We start from the raw sequence: 27,385 nt of genomic DNA, 5'->3' as shown, positions 1-27,385 counted from the left end.
GCCCCACTTGGCATGTCCTGCCCTGCGCTGCCTCCCCAGAGCCCAGAGCAGTGGATCGGACTGCACCCCAGCACTTCTGCCGCCCTTTGTGGTTCAGAGCGGCAAGAGTCCAGGAGGCGAGGCCCGCAGAGGCTTGACCAAGCCTCCTCAGAAGGCAGCGGTGCCTAGACTCAGCTCTAGCCAAGGAGCTGAGCGTGCAGGAGGGTGCGAGTCCTGAGAGGGCAGGCGGCATTTCGTAGACAATGTGGCAAGGTCGGCACTCCCTTCTGCTCTACTCGGAAGGAAAAGCACACTTTCCACCTGAATAAAAACGTACCTGAGGCCTCATGCGTGGATTCCATCGTACGTAATAGTTTACCCATAATTCCAAATGCCTCAGACTACCAACAGGATATAAGACGTGGTTTTCATAGTTCACAAAGAAGGGATTAGAAAATTCATCAAGCTGGCTATTGATGTACGACCACAACGATACAGTCTTCGTATACACATCCTGCAAAATAAGAAAGGGACACAAGAAATAAAGCCGACTTTTCTTCCTCACTTCCAGAACTTACATCACTTCAGGAAAACACTTGAAGAATGGAGTTCAGACAGTGTCTCCAGGCGCGTTTAGCAAAGCCCACCCCACCGCTTAGCCACAGGGGAGCTTGCTGAAACAGTGTTTGTGGAGGTCTTCGTGCTCAGTCTCCAAGCTGGGGCCCAAGGACAGTAACCAAGAGAGGCGGTGCTGACACAGTGGCAGGGGCCCAGCTGAGGGGACCGCGCAGAGGACACACGTATGAACACTGCATTTACAGTCAACTGACTCTCAAGGGGGTGCCAGGAAGCGGTGTGGGAGGGGTGACAGGCTGCTCAACAAAGACTGCAGGGAAAGCTGGACAGCACGTGCCAAAGAATGAAGCTGGACCCTTCCCTCACTCAAAATGACTCCGAGATCCAAATGCAAAAGGCAAAACTGTCAAGCTCTTTGCAGGAATCTTCATGACCCTGGATCAGGCCACAGTGTTTTGGAGGTGACCCCAGCAGTAAAAACAACAAAAATCTTAAAAAAGATACATTGAACTTTCATCAAATTTAAAGTCTTGTGTGCTTCAAATGACACCATGAAAAAAAAAAGTCGAGTCCACAGCATGGGAGGAAAGCTTTGCAAATCCTGTCTGACGAGGCGCTTGGATGTAGAAGCTCTACACAAGAAAGACCAACAGCCCAGCGGAATGAACACTTGTCCACACAAGATGTTCAGCAGGTAACGGCGTGGTGAATACCCATCAACCCCACAGTGCCCCCGCCTGACCCTGGCCGCGGCGGCTGGGCTCAGGGCCTGAGGCGCGGGTGTTGGCAAGGACGTAGGAGTCGGTGCTGCAGACCCGCTGGTGGTGTGGCACCTGTGACGGCCGCTGTTGGACAAACAGCCTGGTGGGTCCTCAAAAGGTTAAGCAGCGAGTCGCTATTGGCCCACAGGCCTCCTCCAGGCGATGCCCAGAGAAATGATGCAGTGACCCGCAGGATTTAGCAAGCCCGGAAAGAGAAGGGCCTGGGAACCCCACCGGCGCATGTGCATTCGGGCCCCTGCAGGTGCCTGCTGCAAAGAGCGGGAATAAAGCCCTGGCAGGGTTTACAGGTGGGGTGAACTTTGAAAACAAGCTCAGTGAATGCCGCCCGCCAGGAGGGGGGCCCACATGTAAAGCGCCCTCACGTGAGACGCCCCAGAGGTGGGTCCAGAGAGAAAGCTGAGCAGTGCTGCTGGAATGAAGAATGGGGCACAACTGCCAGTGGCCTGGGGAGTTTCATGGATGCAACAGTGTCGTGGTCGCACCAACCAAGGGGCTGTGCACTTGGCCGAAGTGACTTGCTGGTGTGTGAATAGTGCCTCAAGGGAACCATTTCAGTCTATAAAGAGTACATTTGGACAAAAGAAGAGATAAGACCAGGAAGACTTAAATTCCACATGTAAATTTCATTCTTCTGTTGCTAATTCAAACAAAAGTCACTCTCGTTCCTTTGAATGGCGTTGACAGGGCCCCGGGCACATGGGCTTTACTCTGACAGCAGTGGGCTGCCAGGGCAGAGGCTGCGTGGACTGAGCTTGGAAGCGCCATGGTGCCAGAGTGGATGGGGGGCCGAAGCCCCTCCCTGGGATGTTGTGCCTTCCCAGATGTGGGGCCCCGGGCCCATGCAGGCTTGTGAGTGAAGCAGAGAGAAGCGGCAGATTAAGAAGCTATTAGTCTGGGGACAGGGCTGCCGCGTTGGGGGGCCGCAGATGGGACTGGGCGCCGACCAGGCTGAGGTAGCGCTGACCCGGCTGCACAGAGCATGGCACGGACTGCAGGGCCCTGGCAGGGATGACGTCACCTAGAGACCAGAGCCTGGGGGAGAGCACCCAAGACGGCCCTGGAGGCCCAGGAGGGCGTCAGGCGAAGCCAGGAGCCTGAGCAGGGTGCTGGCGCTGGGCAAGCGGGGTAAGCGGCACAGCATGCGGCCGTGTCCGTGTGCACAGCTTCTGAAGTGGGCAGGGCGGGCCTGGGGCCTGCCGTGGTTCCTAAGCCACGCCCCTGGTGCGCCCCATCGTGCGCTGCAGTGTTTTCACTCGCAGAGGGTGCGCTGCGCTGTCTTTCCACAGGCTTCCCTTGCCATGATGCCAGCTGTCTCAGTCCCCCACTGAGGGACGGAAGAAGAGGTGCTTGCAACTGAGGAGCTGGTGCTGCTGCTGTCCCCACCGGATGAGAGGCGAAGACCAGCCTGCCGCATGGAGGGAAGTGCTGGGCCCCGCAGGCGCCCTCCCCAGCCTCCCGCCCCCAACAGCACAGGCGGTGGAAAGCAGCTTCGGAAAGCGGGGAGTCTGCTACTGGCTGAGGTGCTCACACTAGCCCAGGCCCCGGCACCTATCGAGGGGTGCAAGGGAAGCTGGAGAAGACACCTGGGCACTGGGTCGGGGTGACACGCAGATGGCGTCCAGCACAGGGTAGAGCCCAGTCCCCTCTGCACACACGCCCTCCCGCGGGCCTTAGGGGAAGCCGGCCGAGCGGTGCGGCAGGCGGAGAGGCGCTACACACTTACCTCTTTGAGTCGCTGCTGTTCACAGTTGCACAAGAAAGTCCCAAAGAGACAGCTATAAAGGTGATCCAAAATTGTAATCAAGAATAGTTCATTAAACTCGAAGGCTGAAGGAAACTTAAATGAAAAGAAAAATAAGGTTTCATTTTAAAGTTCAATTTCTGAAACAAAACGGCCCCACATTTTTTGTGAAAATGTGCCACTTGGAGTAAAGTGCAAGACGACAAGAAGACTGAGTCCACACAGCACTGGAGACCCCGCGTTTCCCTCCCAGGCCTACAGGTCTGCCTGAGAGAAAACTTGAGTCAAGAATTGCTGGGCTCTTCCATGCCTCACAAAGCTTCCGTGGCCCCCCAGGATGGTGGCCCGGCACACTCAGCCCACTGCAGAAGCAACTAGAAAGCTGTAGAAAAATATATGAACCACTGTTTGCAGACACTGCAACAAGCAGCGTGGGACTGTGACCCTGAGAGAAGGGGCAAGTGAGGGGACCCTGCTCCTGCCCCAGCTTTTCGCCTGGAGGTGCACTAAGGGGCGGGGAGGCATCAAAAGTGGCCCAAGAAGACATGGAGTGGCCAGGTCAATTCGAGAAACTGCTCACAGCTGAGGCTCTTCCCACACAGCCAGCTCCGTGGACACACAGGTCTAAAGCCTCACCAGCAACCAGGTAATACCTGCTGGACGGAACTCCGAGGGTGACGGGGTTGACCTCAGGGATGCACAGCTGGTTTGAACATTTGAAGATCGATGTTACCAGAAAAGTCAATGACTGTAGCTTACCATATTAATGGCATTAGGGAGGGTGTCACACGATCAGGGGTTTTGAGAATTCCAGGGAAGGCTTTTTAGCACCCTGGGAGGCTCTGGCCAGGGCAGAGGCGTCTAGCAGCCATGAGGAGAGGGCATGGAGATGTAATAACGGCCCTAGCAGGCGTGGACTGGGGCCTGGCGCGTGCCGAATGCTAACAGCCAGCTGGTGGAATGCTCACGGCCTTCTGAAACAAAGCCAAGCGGAAGGCAAGCAAATGCAGCTGCCAGCGCCTTTCTGTGCGGCAGTGTAAAGGCCTGTTCGCGTGCTGCTCCGAGTGAGCGCCTGCACTGTCACCGCACATCCTGCCGGCTCGGAAGCGACAGGCAGGGTTCTTGTAAGCAAGTTCGCTGGTGGACTCGGTTTTACTACTACATTAGACCAAGGACAAGCTTCTGAAGTAGAAACAGCAGTCCGGGACTGCCCAAACGCCACCGCGAGGCTATTTTACATGTAGCTTCTGCTCAGCTACCTCTGGAGGGTAATACTGTCCTCAGGAGCCCGTCAGAAGACCACTCCTCCCTGAAGCCAGCTGTGGTGGCTTCTAAGTGGCATTCCTGTTCTTAGATGGAGGCGATCCGGAGCTAAACCAGTGGGCTCCGACCGCTGGCCCGCCTCTCAGCGTATGGCTTAGCCCTTTTGCAACTCCCAGTGCCTCACATTCCAAAATGCTCTTTAAAAAAGGCCAAATACATCATGTCCACTCTCTTTCTATGTAGCTTAGTAATGTTCACTTACAAAGGAACAGCACCATGAACTCTGAGTTTTAAACAACTGTGTACCCCTTATGTCTACTAAAGCTTTACTAAATCAAGGACAGCAATGTTCATCTTCACGTTATCTTCAAACACTGAAAAAGAGACGTCCACTCACAAGACAGCCCATTTTTGAACTGATGAATCCTCATTCCTAATCCCAAGCCCTCTCGGAGCGGAGAGCTCGGCTGAGTGCACTCTTAGTGCCTTTCTCTGGCCAAGCAAGTGGCAAGTGTGGGGTCTTGGCCCGAGTCCATTGGCGCGACGTTCTTTGAGCTCAGAGTGCATCGTGGCATCCAACTCAAGTGAGTGCAACTCACAGGGGAAGGAGCAACAGCTGGAGTGACACAAGAAAACCCGAAATCTCTGTGCTTCAGTCTGTTTTGCCTGCTTCTGGAAATGACACTACCTGCCCGAACCCCACAGAATCTATCAGCCAGTCTGCACCTCTGGAGGGACAGAAACAGCCTCCATGAAGGCTGCCCAAGCCTGAGGCGCCACCGCAGGAGATATGCAAAGGCCTCCCCCCACTAGCTCTCGACCTTCCCCTTCACACCTTATGCCTCGACTGGGGCCCACAGACAAGGCCGCCTCCTCTGAGATTTCTCACAACTTTGCCTTGTTGCACGAATAATCCTCTTCTAAGAGGCTATATGTCATCCACTTGCGACTTAGCTGACAAAGCGCCATCACTCACATTCATCCTTCTAATGCATCCATGCTTTTAAAAGAAACACATACACACATTCCACGGACACAGCCTTTCAGCTATGAGAGGCATCTGACATCTTCTAGTGCAAAGTCCTTTTCATTCTTAAATCCAACAAACAGTACAAAAATGACAGACTAGACATGCAAATGGGCCCTTGGCAATATGAAGCACAAAGTCACCTCGAACAGGTTAAAACTCACACCTTTTTCTAGGCATTCGTGGGGAATAAGCTACTTCACATACACAAAAATGGCATTCCACCTCAGAAACATTCAAGTTTTCTATCAACCTTTTCATACAATTTCTTTTTTTTTTTTAGATTTATTTATTCATATAGAACTGGGGTACAGGCCAGAGGTGCAAGGGGTGAGAGGATTCACCAGAGGCAGAGTGGGGAGCAGAACAGGTAGATTTCCTGAAATACACTGCTGAGGGGAGCAGCGGGCGGCTCAGGAGAGGTCTGCCATGCCATGTGGGTCACTCCATGGCCAGGGATTGAACTCGTGCTGCAGGGGCTGCGTTAGCTTCACAGTGCTGCACTTTAAACCACTGTGCCACCAGGGAGGGTTTCATACAATTTCTAGGCTGTATTTCACACTTTGTCTTTTTTTTCAAATGATTTATTTATATGCATACAGAACTGGAGTACAAGCCAGAGGTGCAGGGGCAGTAAGAGGATTCACCAGAGACAGAGTGGGGAGCAGGACAGGCAGATCGACGAAGTACACTGCTGAGGGGAGCAGCGAGCGGGTCAGGAGAGATTTGCCGTGCCACCAGGGCAGGGCCCTGTTTTCACACTCTGTCTTAACCTGAATGTAATGCTCATCTCACTGCTGCCAGCTGGGCTTCAATATACACGGCAAAGTTTAAGTAAGGCCTTGTGACGAGAGGAGTCGAGACAAGAGGAGTTAAGATGAGGCAGGGAGGCGCCATTCCTACCCAGCCCAGGGCCCCAGATCCGCAGGGGCCTACCCTGACAGGCACTCTCAACCGTAAGCGCCCAGAGGCTGGCTCTGAAAGTTCCGAGAGGCCTGCTCAGAACAACCCCTCCAGCCTTCTTGTTTCTGAAAGCCTGTGTACCTGTCTACACTCACCACTCGGGTTTGGCTGTCAGAGAAGGGAAGAACAGCCCCGGTCTTCTGTGCTGTGCAGGACACCCCCAGAGCCCGCTTGCTTCCCAGTGCCCTGGGCTATGGGACTTAGGAATGAAGCACTAGGAACTGGCAGGATGCCCCAAAGCTTCCTACCTGCCCCTGGTTCTCGGACATGCATTCCCTCAGAGAGCTTGGGGTGGCAGGGTTGGGGTCTGCGGTCCTAGGCCTAATCCCCCTTGCAGGCCTTGGAGCCACAGCCCACTCCTAACACTGGCTGAGCCCCACAGGAGCCGCTTGGCAGGGGGTGGTGACCTTCCCGCCAGAAAGGTAGCAGAGGAACCAGTGACTGAGAAGTGAGGAGGGGAGAGAAGAAAACCATTCACACAAGAAAAGTAACTTTTGATGCGAAGCTGGTTGTTTCCAATCTCCTACTATGATTCTGAGTTAGAATCAAACTGAATAAAAGCCAAAAAAAACTAAAGGGTCATGTCGCACACATACACACACGTCTGCATTTTGAATGACATTAAATGAAAGTATATGACCCTCAACTTCAAGATAGGCCTGAACCAGATTGCATAGGTCAGAAATATACTTGCAATCTCTCACCTGTCTTGTCATTTGCCAAACACAGTCAATAAACTGAAGAAATATAGGGGATCGGTCAGCATCTGCGTGGTTGTCGCTGCCGTGGCCCACTCGCTGAAAAGAAACAGGTTGTTAAGCACAGTCTTCATGCCTGCGTCTCATGTGTACGCCCCAAGGCCTAACCACTACTCGAACCAGCAACAGCCACTGAAGTGAAGCGACTTCCATCACTGCTCACGAGTAAGACCTAAGTGGCCAACAGTTTTGCATGTTGCTAGCTTTATGCCTGCTGTGCAGGGGAGTGGAGATCCAGAAGCTGGATGCGTCAGCCGGCCACCTTTCCAGGCCAGACAGAGCACACGCTTGTGACGCAGGGTGGCAGCGACAGTTCACAGCGGCACTCCCCAGGGACTTTCTCTCCAAGGGTAAGGACAGCTTTTTCCACCTTTCAGAAATGTCAGAAGGCTGACTGTTTTGACTAAAACAGTGATTAATGATCTGTAAGATCTAACCAATTCTACATGACTCAGAGACCCCAAAATCTACAATGACAATGGGGAGTCCGAAAAGGTAAAAGATGACCTCAAATGTATGAATAGGATTGGCAAAACAAATGGCAAACTGGACAGCAGCTCAAAGATGGTCATTCTGGGAGAGGCTTCAAGTAATCTGAGGAGACCGCCCACACGCGGAATTGGCTGTGGCCATCCCCACCTTTACCCGGGGAAATTGCTAACCGAGCTACCACCCTGACCCTTGCACGTGAAGCTCAGTGGCATTAAGTGTTCACATTGTACCCCCATTTCCAGAGCTTTTGCTTCTTACACTAGAAGTCTGTTTCCATGGGCCTGCTCCCCAGCCCGGCACCCGCCATTCTACTCTCTGGCTCTGGGCCTGGCTGCTCCGGGCGCCTGGTCCAAGTGGAGTCACGCAGCATTTGTCTCAGTGCGTGGCTCCTTCCAACTCAGCATGGTGCCCTCAAAGCTCATCCATTCTAAAGCCATGCAACATCCGGCTGACGGCCAGAGCACAGCCAGTTTGCCCATTTGCCTGCCAAGGGGCACTGGGCTGTGCTGGGACTCGTGCTGGGACCAGCACAGAGTGACCATTTGCATCTCTGCTTTCCATTCCTTTGGGCCTACACCCACAAGGGGAGGCCCACGCCCAACAGCTTTTCGCGTTTTCACTGTTGGGGCGCCATACCTCTTCCCCAGCAGCTGCTTGCGCCCCGCGGAACTCGCTGCCCCACTTACCAGTGCAAACCGGTGTCCAAAGCTGACCCACTCCTTTTCTATGAGTGCCTCGAAGCCCTGAATGGTGCGGTAGTAGCCGTCCAGCATGAGCATGGCCAGGGACGTGAGCTGGGCCGTGCGGTCCCAGCCGTCGCTGCAGTGCACCACCACCGAGCTCTTGCCGGACTCTATCTTGTCGGCTATCCGCACCGCCCCAGCAAGAAGCATCTGAAAGGCGCAAGAAACCAGATTATGTCTCACTCCTACTCCAGCATAAAAGATTTATGGGGGTCCATTAGCCAAACAAGAATGCAAGAGAAGAGCTCTCGAGGACATAGGAGCAATGTGGGAGGTTGGGGGCGGGGAGACACTTTGTTTAAAAAAAAAAAAAAAAGAAGGCAGGAAACAGGGTTCTTTATGAATGTCCCAAAGGGCAGCATAACAGCTTGCCTCCGGCCACCATCGTCCCCTACTATTGTCACAAATACCCCTAACCCAGCACCAGTCCTGAGGCCACCCACGGAAACCAGGCTGAAGTGCATGTAGACGTGCGTGGGAAGCACGCGGCAGCCCGCTCTGGGCACACAGAGCTCTCAGCCAGAGGGCCGGTGAGGGCTTCCCCTTTACCCGGATGTACTCCAGCCAGTGAGTCGCATCCACACTGGACAGCCAGCGGGCCTCGTTGACGGACGGGTACACGATCTCCTTCAGTTTGCGCAGGGACTCGCGCATCACGTGGATGTTGTGGATCTCCAGGAAGACCAGCTCTGCGTTCGGGTATGCACTTTCACTTTCATATCCTCCACCCTTCGCCTGTTGGGGACACAAGGTCAACTCTGCCTCGTCTGAGTTAACTCTTCTTTCCAGTGTTACGCGCGACCATGAAAGCAGAGAGCCACTCGGCTGTTGACAACCAGCCTCCGCAGCCTTGCCTGCGTCTCCTGGGGCCACGGAACACAACGCCACAGACCAAGTGGCTTCTAACAACAGGACTGTCTCCTGAAGGTTCCGGAGGCTGGAAGTCAGACATCAGGTACTGCAGGGCTGTGCTCCCTCAGGAAGCCCTTGGGCACGATGCTTGTTGGAGGGCCAATGGTCACTGAGCACCAGGGAACCATTGAGCCAGAAAGGGGCCGCATGGCCAGGCCCGGACACTAAGAAGAGAAAGTGTCAGAACGCTTTGCCACCAGGAGGGAAAGTCAAAAACGCAAGGCCGAGGAGCCATGCCCGAGGGAGCCCGTGGGCATCTCAAATTGGAGGAGGAGGAGGGCAGAAGGCCTTCTGACTTTAGCTGGTTGGTGAGAAGCACAGGGGCTGAGGGGTGGCTGGTGTCTGAGGTGGAGGTGGGCTCGGGAGACCGAGCCCTTAGCCTGTGGAAGCTGACCCTCTCCACGGATAGTGGCAGCATCGAGTGCGCCCCTTAGACCCACTGCGAGTCCACAGTTGCTTGTTGGTGTGCACAAGCCTCACCATCCGCACCCCAGTAGAACAGCTACTGAAAATAATAAATGAAGACAATAACCTATTGTGGAGCTACAAAATATACAAAACCCATTACATTGCTATAAATAATGAACTAGCATAAAGAGAATCACGAAAACAGTCCCATTATCGTCACATCAAAAAGAATTAAATACCTTGGAATGCATTTAACCAAAGAGGGAGGACCTGGACACAGAAAGCTAAGCTTCTACTGAAAGAAACCGAAGAAGACCCAAAAAGAACATGGTATTCCGTGTCTGTGGGCTGCAGGGGCGCATGGCGAGATGGCTGTTATCGACAGCAATCCGGACTCGACACGTCCCTATCAAAACCCCAGTGGCATTCTTCACAGAAATAGAACCCCCAAAATCATGAAGTTTACCCAGAAGAGCAAAACTGCTCCTGAGAAACAAGAATAAAAATGGAGGCCTCGGCCCTCCCTGGTGGCGCAGCGGGTTAAAGCACAGCACTGAGAATCTGAGGCCGCTTCCGCATGAGTTCGATTCCCGCCTGCTGCCTGCCCCGGAGGAGACCACATGGCGAGCCAGACCTCTCCTGACCCGCCCGCTGCTCCCCTCAGCAGTGTACTTCGTCAATCTGCCTGTTCTGCTCCCCAATCTGTCTCTGGTGAAGCCTCTCACCGTCCCTGAGCCTCTGGCCTGTACCCCAGTTCTGTATGAATAAATAAATAAATCTTTAAAAAAAAAAAAAAATGGAGGCCTCACAGTCCTCGACTCTAAGCTATTCTATAAAGCAGAAGAAGCGACAGTGGCTTGGTAGTGCAACAAAAGACACTCACCAATGAAATAGAACCTAGTCCAGAAATAAGACCGCACGCAAATGGACAACTTACTAGTTACTAGTACTGATTACTAATACCCAAATTACTAATCAACTAACCACTTCGTTTCACAGGTTAAAGAAATTTCCAGACCTTCACAATCGTCTCTCTAAAATACTTACTTGATTTGTTAAGTGCACAGAGTGTGAAGAAGCCACGAGAGGGACGAGGCCCTGCCTGAGTGAGACGCTGCATGTGCACACTCCAATACCAGGGAGAGCGCTGGGCTTCCCCGTGGGTCCCAGCTTCGGGCAGGGAGGAGCTGCCCATGACATGCGAACTGCAGGTTTCCCTAAGCAAAGCCCTAACTCTAACTCTGCAACTGCTCAGCCACTTCCACGACATGGCGGAGAACCTACTTTGTTGGTGTCGGCGACGCTGTTCTGGCGCGCGTCAAAGACGGTGAGCTTGTGCGACTGCGCGTTGGCGTCCATTATCGTCTGCAGATATTTTTCATCTTCCTTGCAGCGTTTATCATTGGGGCCCACCAGCGGCTGGCTGCACCGGGTAATGGTCGCCTGACTTTCTGGATGAATCCATGACAACACCTAGTGTTTGTAAGCAACACGTGTTAGTACTGAAAACAGCACCGCATAAGGTAGTAAATGTCTGTTCATGAGCACAGCTTCCTCTGCATGTTCTTCTCCAAGGCAAGAGAGCCAGGGCAATTAGCATAAGAGGGTCCGTGGCCTGCAAAGTCTGGTGAGTTTGAGACAAGTCTTACTAGAGGTCTAAAATACCCTTCTACCTCCAAAGTTTGACGATTCTAAGAAATGCAGGAACTAAGTGAGACCATATTAACATTAAGCTCCATTCCTATTGCATTGACTTGTTTAATTTCTTTCTCCTGATTTAAAAACATTTTTGCTTCTCGACGATGACACAGACGGCAAGGAGCACAAAGGGAAGAGAGGCCCTGAAACCTGCATCTCCTTCCAGTGGCCAAGAGCCTCAGGATCATACCAGACTACATGTTCTGGGTTCAAAAGTGTGCACCCCGCCCGCCCTGCCGCCCCCGCACCGGTGGTGCCGATGGAACCACAAGTGTGTGCATGTGTCCACACTTGTCAAATTCTATGCATTAAACATGGGAGGGGGTTGATGTATCGCTGAACCCACAATAAAGCTGTTATGCACAACCCCCTGCTGGCTTGTTTCTGAACAGGCCCCCCTGGGTTGGCTGTGGCATTCCACTCTGCATCTGCCACAGTACAGTTTCTCTAGGAGGATTCAGGGAACCCGGCCATGAACTGTAAAGGCAGAGGCGGCAGTGACAGGCCACACCCATCCTGTGGCCCTCAGTCACACCACTACAGGTTGCCAGCGCACCGGAAAACCCCTGTACTTAACAAAATGAGGCAGGGAGTCAGAATTCTCACACCGTCAGGTAGTTCTTGAGACTCGCAGCTGCATCCAGGTTGTCAGGCTTACTCTTCTATGCGGCCTTTTACTCACTAGGCTTTCTCCGTCTTGCTTCTGTCCACCTTAGGTCTAAAGCAGGATACGTTTGTGTCTGAATGACAGCCTTTACTACTCACAGGGATTCTGCCTTTTGCTCGGAAGGCTGCCACTTTCGAAAGGTCATCATCTTGTACACTCGTTGGCACAACAATGACGGCAGGGTAGGTGTCACACAGCTCGTAATTGCTGTTTACTCTGGATATTTTCCAGCTCTCATTGGGCAAGCCCTGAGGGGAGAAGCATGGCAAAGCCCACTTTCACACCTTCAGCAAGTACTGACCACAAGCCACGTCTAAGTCCTGGTTTCTACTCAAGTCCACCTACAATGTTATTCCCTGCTACACATTTGAATCCACACCCATCTAACATAAGCCATATCAAACTATTTTTAAAAACCTAATGAAGCACCAAGATTTCCCAACATACTATGACATGAAAACTAGATACCAGACTCCCAGAGTCCTGGACATCTCTTATATTTTCTCTCAAGAATGAGCACAGTCGTTTTTGAAAATAGTCATGAAGATCCTTTAGCCACACACTTACAAGTGTCTAAAATAAATATATAAATGACCATACCAAATTCAGGGCGGAGACAAAGTTCCAACACCATGAAATTCACCCCACGTTGGGCTCTCCCGACAGCACGCCCAGCAGCGCCTGGACCCTAACTCGGGCCACTGATTTCGACCCTTTCTCAGCTCATCCGGAGCGGCTAACAGAAACCAGGTGGCTGACACACTGCCTGGTGCCATCTTCATACCCTGCTTGACACCAGGGCAAAGAGCAGCAGGTCTGGTCTGCAGAGAGGAGGCGAGCAGAGGACCTCCAAGGGGGAGTTATACCTAGTAGAGCATCTTGTAAAAGGTTCTCCTCCACTACATTTCTAACCTTTTACAAAAGAAAAAAGTTCAACCTATTATTTTCAGTTTGATGAGCAACATACTTTACCTGTCTCTTATATTCAGATACCGGGTCATAAACTTTCCATCCATTAATTGGAAATTTTTCTTTATAGTTGAACGCAAATAGTGTCTGGATACAAAAAGAAAAAAAAAAGCCACAGAATACACATCAGCATTTCTTCTCTAAATCATGCACCCAGCATTGACTCTTGTCCCCCAGTAGTAAGCTGAATATAGTACAATCCCATTTTAATCTGTAAATTTTGAAACAACAAACTGGCAGCTTTTCTTAATCATTATGTAGAAGTTACAAACTTTAAATATTCTAATAATAGTTAGAAGAGAGAAAGAACTTCTCAAGAAAGAAATAATTAAATATGACACACATGCAGAGAAGTTTTATTTGGGTGTATTTACCTGCCCTGTGGAAAGAGGAAATGCGTGTTTGCTGAGATTTTCAAATATTCCCAGTTTGCTCTGTTCTTCCTGTTTATAAGCAAGTCGCAAGTTCCTCATATCCTGTTAAACAATCATCGAACTCATTTATTCAACACACACTGAATGTGGGCCAATCAGCTAGGATATAAATATCTTTATTCATTTCTCATGTTATACTCTGTTTTGCTCCAACTAACATAAGGCAACGAACAAAACACCTCAAGCAAGATGAAAATCCAGGAAACCGAAGCCGAGGGGACATGCGGGGAAGAAAGTCATCGATGGAGCCAGGAATGTGGGCAGTGTGTAACGGATGCTGTCGGGCACAGGCACTCACGGCTGCAGGTGGCACAGGGTGAGCTGTGGGTGGGAAGCTACTGAAGGAAGCAACTATGGGACTCGCAGCCCACGGGAACCGAGGTTTCTTCCCGGCCTGAGGGCCAGGGCCGTCACAGCGACGCGGCCGCAGGACTTCCTGACAGCGCACAATGCTCTCACTAAGACCCAAGTTCTCAGCGTGCAACACTCACCCCTACACGTGCAAGCGGGCAGGAGCCACCCAGCCAAGGGCGTCTGTCATGTGCTTCCTTCCCAGGCCTGGCATAAGTCGTGCTCTCTGCCCCCAGACCTTTTATAAAGCTATGCCCTTAGGCTTTAGACACGAACATCTCATTTTTTAACATCAGAAGAAATGTGAGAATCGGCCACAGACATTAAAGCAACAGCTTTAACTGGACGCTGTTGCCCTGGTATTTATGCAGCACACGAACAGACGTGAGCTGAGTGCCCATTGAGAGGGGACGGCTACTTGCAGCTCGGGGTACTAAGGAGCTGCTGCGGGCGAGCAGGCAGCGGGCTCAAGGAGCCCCACGGCACAGCATCAAGGGGAATGAAAGAGACAGAAGCGGGGTAACAGGCTCCCACTCACTCAGACCAGACGTGCAATCGTACGTGGAGGTCAGTAACTGCAGGCATCTGCAGGGAGCAGGGGTGGTGTGGTTGGGAGTTAGGTGGAAGGAGCCTGACGTTTCCCCACACCCAACTTTTGTGCCTTTTGAATTGGTTATCAGCTATTTAAAACCAAACCCTATACCTCACCAGGCTCTCAGGCATGAGCTGAGGGCTGGGATCATGGCCCTTGTCATTACAGGCTGCGAAAGAGTTTAAAGCAGCTATCAGTAAATGCTGATCACCACCCTAAAAATATCTGAAGCCCCTTCCGACTTGTAAGATGGCAGGTGAAACGAGAAGAAACCTAGAGCCAAGAGAGCTGGTGCTGGCGGCCAGGCTAAGGGGAAGCCCAAGCAGGGACCTGTCCTTGCAGAAGAGCTGCCAGAGACGCCCGGCATGCTATGCACTCAGAAACAGCACGGAGGTCGTGTTTAGCTAAATCCAGGATTGAAAAGAAGAAGCAGGTTCTTGCCACTGGCACAAAGGGCAGTTGATGGTGACAAGACGGCAGTGCCCGAGTGGTTCAGTGCCACAAAATGCCAGGTGCTGTCCTGCTGACAGGCCTCAGAAGCTGTCGGGCAAAGACCCGTTGGTAGCAGGTGAGAAAACTGTGAGCATGCTCACACCTGGGCCCCTCTGTTCGCCTCGCTGACACCACGGAGGTGGGGGAGATTCTCCTAAAGCCACTTGCTGCTCGGAACTGGACCTCAGTCCCTCCATCGGGTTCTTCTGTGTAGAACACACCAGAAGTGTGTCTGTGCCACCCCACAAAACTGCTGGCTGAGGTGTGAACATCCCCCAACAGCTCACTGGCACTGACTTCAAGAAGCAGCAGAAGGGTGAAGCCTGACACCAGGAGGGTTAGCTCTTCTGCACAGAGTGAGCAACACAGGACAGAACAGCAGCGTTGACCAGAGGGCCGTGGGCTCCCACACTCTGCCAAAAGCAAAGCCGGCCCTCGGCTCCAGGGCACCCCGGCCATCTGCTCTCACGGCGGAACTGACCCTCCTGAGCTGCTGTTACAAAGAATCTCACTGAAAACTGGTATTTTTTTCTTAATATCTTAGTATGTCAGCCACAGCACAGCCACCTGAGCAGCGCAACTTCCGGCACGCCCAGGCCAGCTGCCCTGCTGCACACGCGTGTCGTGCGGGCTGATTACACTGACTTGCACGTGGGGTTGTTCAGGCGCAAACTGCCACAAACTAAGGAAGGAGCAGGTGCAGAGATGCTGTGGCCGTGGTGGGCCAGGTGTGCCCTACTCAACGGGCTGGGAGGGCGAGAGGCGGGTGGATGGCTGCTTGGCCCTCGGGGGAAGGCAGAGAGGCTCCCTCCCACCTAGAGACCCCGCTGCAGCCTCGAACAGGGCAACAATGGGCTCCCAAGGTGAAGACCAGTCGAGCTACCCTCTGCAGAAAGTCCCCTCTACAGCGGCTTCGCCTGCTCCTGCGTGAGCCCAGACTGAGACGGACACAGCCATGCCCAGGGAGCACTACCACACAGCACCTGCAGGCCCCGCTGGTCAACAGAGTCAGGACTGGACTGGGAAGGGTCTGTGAAAAAAGTGGGGTCCACTGCAGTTTCAGGCCACCCAGGGGGAGCTGTCCTCAGGGATGAGAGCACAGCACACATGGCAGGAACGCACATCCCAGCCTTGGGAGGGACCCTGAAGATTGAGCAGGTAGACCCCTCTCTCGGCACTCTGTCAGGCTGTCATGATGGCAGAGGGACGAAGAGAGGTCAGGCACTCCCCCGCAAGACCAGTTATCACTTCTACTTAACTGGAAGATGGGCACACAACTAAACATAAGGGTGGCTCAGGCAAACATTCCAGAACACCCAAGAAGCTCTATCGTGTTTTCAACCACAGAATTTACAAATACTACTGCCGTTTCGACGTTTCTGACCATCCACTGTTCTGGAAAAAGTAGTCTTAACATGACAAACTGGAAAACTTCTGATCTCTGCTTTGATTTCTCTGAACCGTCACAGATTCTACCATGACTCAGGCCAGAGCTCATGCCTGTCAGGGCACTTCCGTGTGGGAGGAGCCTTCCTCCAGTGGCATGCACACTGGCACATCCGGCTGACACGCAACTGCAAGTGGGCTGTCCTAAAAGCGCGCGAGCCGCCTGAGCGCCAGCTCCTCAGACAGACCCTGCAGAAGGCGTCAGAGAGGCCCGGAGCCCGCCGTCCACTCAGCTGTGCTTACGTCTGGACGTACCTTGCACACGACCTCTATGCCACAGGAATTGTCTCCATGGCTCTGTGCCCCGATCTTCTCCACTCTGCTGATCACTCCAAGGGGAACATCCAGGATGAAATGAGGATCCTAGGGTTGCAGAGTCACAGACACACACACCGGCGTCAGCGCACACGGCTGACAGACGCGAAGTCTGCACGAGGCGAACAGCCATTTGTTTACCCTCCGGCATGGCTTCAGAAGCATGGCACCATCTCGAGCACTCACCCGCTCTACGTTTTTGAAGTACATCTTGAAGTCCGTCACCGTCAGTGTCCCACTCACTGCTCCCATGAATGGGCAGATGTACATGACGTCCTTCACTGCAACACAAGCAATAGAAACGGCGCTGCTGCCGCAGACCTGCCGTCCACGCCATCACCTGGCGGAGCCCCCAGAGGCACAGCGTGATCTGAGTTTGCTAGGAACTGTAAATGTGCTGTTGTCTTAAAAACAGACCCAGATGGATAGTTTTCTAATACAATTCCAGATTTTAAAACAAATTTCTGATCTGTTACGTAATGAGGTATTATGTAAAGGGCCCCATCATAAGCTGCAACTGCCATTTTGTTCAGGCGGCTAACATTTCTCCTGAATGATGAGTTAATCATCCTCAAAAAGCCATGCCTTAAAGTCTGAAAGCCTGCCACTGAAAAGTGACTCGGCCCTAAGCACTGGCACTCACAGTCCCTAGGCAAGGGCCGTGCAGAGGCCAACCTGAGAACCACCTCAGCGAAGCGCAAAAGCCTTCTTTACTCGAACTCCTTAGCAGCCTCCCTGCCACTTTTCATTTTCTGGCTGAGAACCTCACCACCGCCATCTTTGACACCGGCGTCCACGGCATAGGTGTCTCCCTCTGGGAGTTAAGAAGCTCGCACCTACCCCCAAGCTGCAATGCGCCCCAGCCTCGCCAAGGACCACGCCAGCAGGCCTGCAGGCAACACACGCCTGTACAGTCCTGTCCCACCACCCCAATGCTCAAGACTCTCCCTTTCTACTTCCCTATCGCACCCGGTGTCCAAGCAGCTTCCGCAGCCAGAGTCCTGGGTAGGTGGATGCAGGGCCGGTCTGCAAGCAGCCTGTGACCTGACAGGCCTGCGAGAGGCAGCACACAGGGCATCCCCACTGCTCTAGAGCCTAGTCAGCGCTGTCGTGTGCCGAGAAAAGCGGCCGCTCAGGAAAGTGGCCACTTAACTCAGCAGGAAATGGGAGCTGGGCAGGGAAGGAGGGAAAGATGGAAGGAGAGCAGCGGTGGTAGGTGAGTGTAGCTAGGTCAAAGGCCACAGGAGGACAACCGGGCAGGAAGCGAAAGACTTGTTCATGAATGTTCGAGCAGTTTTATTACTCAGAGGCAAACAGACACAACCCAGACGGCCATCAACAGATGAGCACAAAAGCAAATGGCGCAGCCACCCAAAGGGGAGGCTGAGGGCCGTGCCACAGGGTGGGGCCGGCAGCCCAATGCATGCTGAGAGGAAGCAGCTAGGCACACCCAGCAATTACATCAGCTAGTCTCTAGTGCTTGGGGGCCGGGGGGAGGCACAGGAGGACAGGCACGATGAAGAGGAAGGAGGTGGGTGCCAGATATGACCGGGATGACAACAGCCTGGTGGGCGATGCGTCTGGATTCTTTGCGCTATGCGCGCGCAGTCTGCACAGCCCACCATCTGGAGCAGCCGCAGAGGCGGGGCATGCTCAGCCCTGCCACGGCAACAGCTCTTCTGAAAGCATCACAGACAGGGCCACAATTCCTGGAGAAGGGCCGGAGGGCCACCAGGAATGAATGAAGTTCCAGAAGCCAAAGCCAGAGCTCTAAACCCAGGTGGGGAGAAGCGAGGAGCCCCGCCTGGGGCTGTCAGTGGGAGGCACGCCGGCTGGCCAGTAGGCGAGTGCAGAAGACACCAGCGTCCCTGACACGGAGACCGAGACACATCCACGGGGAGCCAGGATGGAAGGCCGTGGCACTCGGCCTAGCCCACCAAACCCGCCAGCAAGGTGGCAACTGAATCGAAAAGGCCGGGAAGCTGCCCCTCCACCCCCGCCCCAGGCACGTCTACCTGCTGGAAACGTTTGCCTGGCTTAGGGAGGCTGTGGCCGCCAGGCTATGACCTGTCAACCCAGGGTGACAACACATGCTCTCTTCTTGCACTACAATTACACTCCTAGGAGCTTAAACTCCACAATAATTCCTTGGGCAAATTCTCAGAACTGTCATTAAAACGTGATGTGGCTCACTGCGGGACACATTTCCTTTCTAGTGAAGGGTTCCAGTCTTAATGGAGTGACGTTACAACTTGCGGCTTATCCAGTTCATCAGAAAAAGCTGGGTCCTGCTGGTAATGCCACCCACCACTCAGCTGGAGCTCCAAGCGACCCTCCATCGCTTCCAGCTGTTAGGATGATGACATTCACAGAGTAAGCAGACCTAGTCCGTCCACGCCTGGCTAAATTAGCTGGGCTGGTCTCTAGCATACACTTCACCTGTGCTTGCAAATGAAGTGCCATTCACTGTCCGGGTCCCTACCAGCTGCGGGAACTTGTCACACTTACCAATGGCCTTGATTGATTCTCCTGGAAAAAGTGGCGCTTCTTCCATCTGTGCCAGCTTATTTCCATCCCTCAGAGCCTGGCAAGAAAACAAACGGGAGTAAGGCTCACTTCCGCCTGCCTGCCTTAGGAAAGGGGGGGCCCCTGTGCTCTTGCTACAAAGCTACAGCAGCGTGCAAAATATAGGCCCCTCCCCTGACAAGACAATCTCAAAGCTCAGCATCACAGGACACCATGCTGAATGTTCTAGCAAACTGTTACACATATTTAAAGTTCACAGTTAGAAAGCATTAATACGGAAATGGCTTGACATGACAGATAGATACTGCAGTCATTACACAGATAGCTATTATGAAGTGTCTCCTAAATCTGGAAACAAGGTCTGAAAAGGTTACCTTCTAGGCATAAAACTAGTACAAATAAATCAACATGCGACGTAGCTGCAGAAACGGGCCAGACTATGAAATAGTGCGGGCATCCCCAAAGTCTAATGAAAGTAGTGTGGAAGGGGGGTCTCAGGCAGTAACATTACTAAGGAAAGCCCTCGACTTCTGTACTACAGTCTTGTGTGCTGTCTGTGCCCACAGCAGAGGAGCAAAAACTTGGCAAAGCACCTTATCTTGTCAGGTGCATCCAACCCAGGCTGTGAGAGTGTGCCTCACCTGGCAGACAGCAGTACTTCAACCATTAAGTGCAGCAGGTGCTCTGATCAAGTTCCTCCCAGCCAACTAGTTCACCCTGCAAGTTGCTAGTGAGTGATTAGCTTTCCTGACCACGATGATATTGGTTACGGGACATCAGGGATGGCCAGGGACCTACATGTCCACATTTCTAAATGTCCCGACTGAAGCTGCAGCTCACTGGCTGGTCTCTTCTGAGCTTGGCTGGACAGCACGGATAACTCAGAGGCGCTGAGGAAGTGGTGTCTACGTCTCCAAAGCCAGGGGAGAGAGCCTGAACTCGGGGCCTCTTCCAAGGTACTGCAACACCGTGAGATGCTGCCATAGAAACTGGTCACTTTCTCCCTGGCATCTCCAATGTGATGTGCCACAAATAAGAGCAAGATGTTCAAAAGCCCAGAAATGTTCAAGCTATGTTTCACAGAGCATTAAATTCCCAAGAGATATAAATAGGCCTTTAAACGGAAAAAGTTTGGGAAATGCTGGGTTGAAGAAAACTGTCGGGCACTTTTAGTGAGACGTCTTTAGTGTCAGTGCACAGTGAGTCTGCCAGAGGGCGCTAGAGCATGCGGTTTTCTCCAGAAAATACCTGCTAGCGTAGGGCGGCCACAGGTGTTCGGTGAAAGCATGGACAATGCTAAACTTTCAGCATAACTTGGTGAAACAAAACATTAAAAACGGATCTCTTTCCTGATTCTAGTCTAAATTATAGAAAATTCAGAATAATTATTTTCCAGTTATAACAGTATGTTGATGTTTCATTAACAGGACTTAGTCAATTAAAAAAACATAGAAAGCCGTTCAATCCACTATACACAGTAGCTTAGTCCAATATTCTAGAGAAGAGGGGACAGTGAAAACACAAGGAGCGAAAGTATGCTCAGCAGCGGTCAGGGTCAGTCTGTCTACAGGGGCCGCCAGAGGGCGCCCTCCACCCTCCTCCAGAGGCATCATGGAAGAACAGATTAGGAGCCATAGCTGCCTTCATGGAAGTCTTTTCATTTAAAACTTCTAGGCCACACTGACACTTTGCAGCCAAAATTTGTGGGGACATTGAGAGCTGCTAAAGGGGATGTGGAGAAGCAACTGAGGATTCATTTATATACTCACACCTGACTTGGAAATATATTTTTTACACAGTAAAGTATAAACCAGTAGCTATACTTTTGAATGGCTAGTTTGAGAAACACTAAAAATAGCACCAAACTTAATATTAGTCTTCGTTTGAGTGTCTGCTTTCTTTATTACCCAAACGAGTGACTAAGTGTATGATAAAGTTAGCTACCAAGCGAAAAGCCTACTTCAATTAATATCCAAGTTTTAAAGTACTTCCAATGTGACATTAGCAGTGCTTATTTTAATGGCTAACTATGATCACCTATTACATAAACTTCAATTCCTCAACTGACACTTAAACAGCAACAGGTTCTTTCAGCATCTAGTTACTAACGCAACAGCTGGTAAGCTGAGCAGCGGAACCTGGGAGTGGTGGGAGGGAACTTCCAGCCACTCTCGTGCTGTACATCCCAACCCAGACTCAGTGGGTAACGGCTGAGTAGGGGGCCTTGAGGTGAACAAGATAAAGGCTGAAGATGAAACACTTCTCTCCTTCTGACAGTCCTGTTAAATGTGGCCTGAAACACCTTGCTTTTACATGACTGGGGGGGGGCAAGTGGGGGGGACAACTCTCTACCGGTAATCACTAAATCTGAGCTATGCTTTATAAGAGAGGAGAAAGCAACTATCAGAAGAAAACAGAAATGCTCCCACTGTTCTGCATCCCCCACAAAAAGTTTATTTTGCACAGGAAACATTTAGCTTCAGCACAGGAATTCAAGAGAATAGTTTCTGAAGGCTCACTGTGTGAGTACAGTACATTTCCTTCGTAAAGCTGGCACTAGGAGATGGGGCTGAAGCTTTGACTGCAACTGCCAAGTTGCACCGGACATGATTTGACGCTTGATTTATCCAACCATGTGCTGCATAGTCAGAGCATGGAGTGTCTGTGTGGACAAGTCTGATCAGGTGAGCACACTCACTCCTCTCAGCTCTGAGTGTTGTCCACTTGAGACAGCTCTCAGCTGCTCCCCTCTAGACCCGTTCCAATGACCATGAAGGGCCAAGCTGAAGGCCCTCCGGCTGCCTGGGTCTGTGCCCGAGGGCCCGGGCCCACCAGGATGGCCCTGTTTTTTTTTCCAGGACTTTGCCCCCCCATCCTGACCCTCGGTGGCAGAATGGACAATTTCTGTGTTGGCCACATGCCAAGAGTAGGGGCTTTCAAATCGGGTCGTCAAAGTGCTTCCATCCAGAGTCCCCAGTGGAGGGTGGAGCTGAGTCAACGCCTCTTGCCGGCCTCCTCTGGAGCTCTGCCCCCGGCAGTTTCACACCTGGAGTTTCTACATAAGCTGGGGGAATGTTCTGCAGCTTTAAAGACTCCAGAGGACCTAGCAGTACTGAGCAAAGAGAATGTGCTCAGGGAGAACTTGTGTTTCTTCTAATTAATAAATATGAAATAAAGGGACTCGTTCCACAAAAACCTACAAGCCACCAGGTATGGTGCTGGGCATGGACCACACAAATGTGAAGAACCAAGTCCTCACCTCTAGGGACACCCCAGGCACCTGCACCGTTACGTCTTTTAAAGGTGCTTCAGGAACCCAGTCATGCCAGAGGAGGCTGGCTAACCTCATCAACAGCCCTTTCTGGGAAAGCTGAGGAGCGAATTTCTGCTTAACAAAATGTTGGATAAACCAATTCTTGCAAATAATGTCATAATGGAAGCTACCGAACTTGGACAGGAGGGCACTACTGTCGTGGTAAGAGCAGTTGGAAGTTTTGCTTGTCGCCTAGAGAGCTAGTGTGAAATGGCTTCTAAACACACGATCTGCAGCTGCAAACATGAACACGTAGAACTTGCCACCTGATCGGCTTCGGCTTCAGAAGGGCAGCCACTGTGCTCTTCCTGAGTCTCCTGCACAGCGCCAGGTGCATGGACAAGAAAAGGCAAAGAGGAGAAAGAGAAACACGTGCAAACAGACAGGTGAAAGGACAGCAGTTCTTTTTTTAAAGAGACAGTAAGCATATAAAAGTCGACACACCTTTCCCAGCTCGGCAAGTCTCCACAACCCCCCGGCCCGCCCCGGCCCGCCCCGGCCCGGGCCCTACTGGAGTAGAGGAAATAACGTGCAGGTGCCTAGAACGTACTGGGCTGGGACTGGGCCTCTGCTGGCTTTGTGGGGAGGTAGAACTATGAGAGGCAAACAAACATCATGGATTTCAAAGAACACAGTCTTTTTTTAGAACCAAACAATACTATATTTACAGCAAAGAAAAAAATCAGACACACAATATGCTGCTCACAGAAAATAAAGCACGGCACGGACACCAGGGAAGGGGCCAAACCACGCCAGAGGACAAAGGCAGCCCGCAGGCACGCATGCACAAGAGAGCTGCACCGCCCTGGCACCGACAAGACGCCCAGACACATGCTCGCGCACGTGCCATGAGCCGGGGGCCCACGAACATAACCCGTTACTTGTGACGTGTGAACAGATACCAGACAGAGTACTTCTAACTACAGCACAGCGTGCTTCAAACAGCTAGAAAGCCAACTGTCTTTAAGACTTTCCTTTAAAGGAAAACTGTTATGTTCTTAATCTCCTCATAGAACCATTATTTTTTTTAAACTTAAAAAATTGGACTTCTTGGTCGCTGGGGATCTAAGGAATATGACGATGACGATCAAAGTTTCTAGCCTCCCTGAAAGGTTGTTTCAAGTCTTTGATGCTGAAAGTATCAAAATTTAGCATGAATAAATTTTCCTTCACCAAACTTTGGTTCCCAAAACTGTATTTCCCCAAAGGCAACAAGTGAGAGGGAGTGAAGGTGTCACAGGGTCATCACTTCCACAAAAGGACAAAGCCACTCGACACATGCCGTCCTGCAGAATGCAATCAGAACAGTCCGTGCTGCTGCTCCTCAGAGCAGTGCAACTTTTTAATGCAGCCAGTTTCTTGAAATTTCCGCTTTTTCAAAATACAAATAGAACGTTCTCATTCTTTGCAAAATTCTTAGAAACAGAAAAGTGAACGAGGAACAGCAAGAAGCGCCCGCTATTCCCAAGCCCATGCACAAGTCTGAAGCCGCACATGGATGTGGAGCTGTGAGTCAGGGAAAGCAAGTGCCCCGGGAGCAGAAGAAGGAAGGGCAGACAAGGACAAACCAACCAAATACCAAGCTTCTGGCTTAACCTGCTGGTTCCTGTACGACTCACTGGCTTCAGTAAGACTGAACATGCTACATCGAAGTCATTAAAGTTACTGTCAAAATCCACACTGCTCATTCACTGGAAATAGGTTAGTTTTCGACGCCTGAGACTCAGGTTTCAACACATGCACATTACCAATCTCTGTCTTGCTTTATGAATACTCTGAAATAAAGGGAGGGAAAGTCGTGAGGAAAGGGCAAGCTATGATTCCCCAGCTGTGACAAGTACATCTGCGTCTTAGAAGGATGAAGTGGGGCTGATTCCACTAAATGTAGCTGCAATTCATTTATCCCCTTGGATTCATACAAACACAAAGGTGGCCTAAATCTTCTCAGGTAGAGTGGCCCTCATCTAAGCACTTAACGACTGCGGCTGCTACAGTCTTCAGTGCGCGGTACCGGCAGGCAAGGTTCCGAGAACTCTGGGGCCTGTCACGAACAGCCTCTGGGCCCAGTCTCCGCATACAGCAAAGGACAAAGTCAGAGCAGCGCCGGCGAGCGTGCAGCCGTCCCACACAGTGGCTAGTACTGCACACATGTCGTGACAGATGAAGCATTTCTAGTGAACACTTAAAGCTTTGACACGGCAGAGCAAACTGATCTGAGTGGCTCGTAAAAACCAGGGGCAAGTAAAGAACACCGAACAGACTAAGTGTTCCAGAAAGCACAGAGACACACGAGCAGGAGGCCCATTTGCCGACAGCCAACATCCTTACCCTGATATCAGGCCTCCTGAAAACCTGTTAGTTAAAATACAAAAAAACATCATCATGGACACGTGGCTACCGTCCTGTGAGAGAGGGCGCTCCACTCACCAGCCCATTCATTCCCTCCTCTGCCAAACGGAACGAGCACATCAGTCCTAGCACATTTGCCTTCAACGTTTTAGTCCAATCCTAACACATTTGCCCACAGTTTTCTGGCAGTCTGTATTTTGGGGACACTCGCCACCCTCAGGCTGAAACCAGTGCACTACTGTGAGCCCTCTGCTGAGCGCCACACCTGAATGTTTCACACACAGGGCCTGAAACATTCCCTGTGTCAGTTGGGAGTTCCGGCTGCAGTCCCCATGGAAACAATAGCACAGAAAGGCGGCTCTGCTCCCACAGAAACAAAACCAAATCCGCAAAAGCCCCAACATTTGACCCGGAGCAGTTTGGTTACAACGTTAATGGGGTCATAAAATCCAGTAAGCTACAAATCTTTTCCTGGTTTGTACTGAAATTATATTTCCAGTCATTCTTGGGACTCCAGAATTCAACTCCCTGCTGTGGTGGCCCAGAGAGAGCTGGATGTGTGCCCCTTACCCAGCACCTACTGCCCCGAGGGACAGCTCCCAGTGGGAAAGGCACCCGGTCCTGGAAGGAAGCCAGGGGGAACAGCCCCTGCCCTGCAGCTGCTGGCCGTGCCAGGAGCAGCTTTCTTACTCTGGAGCCCTGCTCGGTGCCATCACCCGAATCTCCACTACCCCTGACTCTGCACAGTGGTGCATTCAGGAGCACATTCAGAGGCAGCCCTCAGAATGCCCTGGGCATTGGAAAAGCCAATGGTGGAGACAGAGGACTGCAGGTGTCTCTGGTCCCCATTCCCAAATCTGAAAGCCAATCATCTCACCACTAGAAGTTTTATGGAAACAGATCATCCAAGGTTCTTATTAGCTTTTTTAAGTTTTACTCAGGATAAAGAGCACAGGATACAGGCTTCAAAAAACAGTACTGTAGCATCATCAAAAAAAAATCCGAAATAACATGTGGATTGTATCATTCATTAATTACATCTCAAGAAAGCCAGTAGAAAAATCAACAAAACACATGCATATGCTGATAAAAAAACAAAAAACAAAAACAAACAAACAAACAAAACTCAAAACGGGTCTCATATGCTAATAAAAACACAAAACTGTAGTCTCCTTCCAGAGATGCACCGCCTGGTTAGAGGCACACCAGGCCAGCCCAACGTCCCTTCAGCAGAGAGGGGCCCCGCACAGCTTGAATGGGGTCACATTTCTGCTCCTCCACTTGCCAATAGTAAACACTTCTTTAAAATGATAAGAAAATAGGTCTGGCTTTTCAGAGCCTCGTACCCAGTTTAGGCTGCTCCCAAGCCCGGGGGAGCATACGGAAGCCTTCCCCACGGGCTGCCCTCACTCCCCTCCAGAGTCCTACCGAAGTGCTGTGTGGAGCCTCCAGAATTGAGTCACTGGAATGGCTAAACAGTGCGGGGTTCTAGTTTCTCCTTCGCGTCACCATGTTTGAAGAAGAGCTCTAGTAGCCATGTGTACAGTTATTAGAGTAGGGGAGTAGGAGGGGTAGCAGAAGAACGGATGTGAGGATGGGCAGGGACTGTAGAGCCAGAGGGAGGAGGGCGACCATATCAAGGCTAATTAAGACAAAAAAGAATGCCCTACTTTCCTGAAGACTGGCCAGAATCAAATCCTTTCAGAAAAAAACAGAATGGAAGGATATTCTGGAAAGAAAGCGATTTAGAGTTGTATGCGCCACTCCAGACTCTCCTCTCCTCACAGAGAGGGCTTCTGTCGGGGCGGGGCTCAAGGCGCGAGGTACTCGCCTCGCCAGCGCCCTGGTAGCCTAGTTCCACTTTCCAAACAATGGAAACTGTCACCCGTCCTTGGTACTAAGAGTTCCTGTAAGCTTCCGTTACAACTTGTAGCTCCAGTTCTCTCTAATCTATGGCACATTACATTCAGATCTTCTTACCATTTTTGACAAGTTCAAGGGGGAGATGATTGGTCTGTGTTAGCCTGACACAAATAAAAGCGAGTTGGTAGTAGGAGAGGGACAAAGCACATCTCTTTCTTACATTTCCTCTAACAGTCTTAACCACCAGGCAAATCTCCAGCTGCCTCGGCATCAAAGCCCTGCAGTTCACCCTAACAGCTACCTACTCTCTCAGCTGGGCCAGTGTTTTCCAAACTTCTTCAGTTGGCGAACCACACTGCAAGGTGTTTGACGGCCTAAGTGCGACCAGGGCTGGGCTAATCGGCTGGTTTCGCCTCCTACTCACTTAAAGGCCCTCCTTTTGCATACTTTGCCAGACTCTACGTCGCAACCTCCATTAAATCCCAAGTTTGAAGTATTAGTTGTTCACATATGCATTCAAATAACCACAAAACTGTCAAAACTTGCCCGTGGCATCTAAACTCACCTCAGGTGATACCAGTGACATTGTTCCCCCTCTTGGGATTAACAGCTGACTGTCCATTCTTTGAAGATATGCTTGAATAATAAAATTGGCCCCCAAATCGGCCCTCCCTAGTGGCGCAGTGGGTTAAAGCACTACACTAAGAAGCTGAAACCACTTCCGCA

General features: G+C 51.5%; 1 protein-coding gene across 5 annotated transcripts in view; it reads right to left on the bottom strand.

The window, feature by feature from the left end:
• Window positions 1-27,385, bottom strand: part of MTMR1 (myotubularin related protein 1) — a 33,279-nt gene that overhangs the window by 2,723 nt on the left and 3,171 nt on the right. Inside the window, exons 2-14 of one of the 5 annotated variants that reach the window (XM_004685865.2) lie at window positions 24,776-24,799; window positions 19,117-19,192; window positions 16,795-16,889; window positions 16,549-16,656; window positions 13,353-13,454; window positions 12,982-13,065; window positions 12,108-12,257; window positions 10,929-11,117; window positions 8,874-9,059; window positions 8,268-8,474; window positions 7,036-7,128; window positions 3,061-3,174; window positions 317-493 (exon numbers count right to left, since the gene is read on the bottom strand). In XM_004685865.2, the coding sequence (XP_004685922.1) occupies window positions 317-493; window positions 3,061-3,174; window positions 7,036-7,128; window positions 8,268-8,474; window positions 8,874-9,059; window positions 10,929-11,117; window positions 12,108-12,257; window positions 12,982-13,065; window positions 13,353-13,454; window positions 16,549-16,656; window positions 16,795-16,889; window positions 19,117-19,162 (1,551 nt within the window). In that variant the 5' untranslated portion in view covers window positions 19,163-19,192; window positions 24,776-24,799. Of the gene's footprint in view, window positions 1-316; window positions 494-3,060; window positions 3,175-7,035; window positions 7,129-8,267; window positions 8,475-8,873; window positions 9,060-10,928; window positions 11,118-12,107; window positions 12,258-12,981; window positions 13,066-13,352; window positions 13,455-14,301; window positions 14,323-16,548; window positions 16,657-16,794; window positions 16,890-19,116; window positions 19,193-22,710; window positions 22,765-24,775; window positions 24,800-27,385 lie in introns of those variants that run through there. The other 4 variants (XM_012727130.1, XM_012727131.1, XM_004685866.2 and 1 more) reach the window with 4 other exon arrangements.

The sequence above is a fragment of the Condylura cristata genome, unplaced genomic scaffold (genome assembly GCF_000260355.1).
Source record: "Condylura cristata isolate star-nosed mole 26May11 unplaced genomic scaffold, ConCri1.0 scaffold00019, whole genome shotgun sequence".
In the NCBI taxonomy this organism is placed as follows: Eukaryota; Metazoa; Chordata; class Mammalia; order Eulipotyphla; family Talpidae; genus Condylura; species Condylura cristata.
Note: the sequence above shows the minus strand (reverse complement) of the source record. Positions and strands in the feature narration are given on the sequence as shown.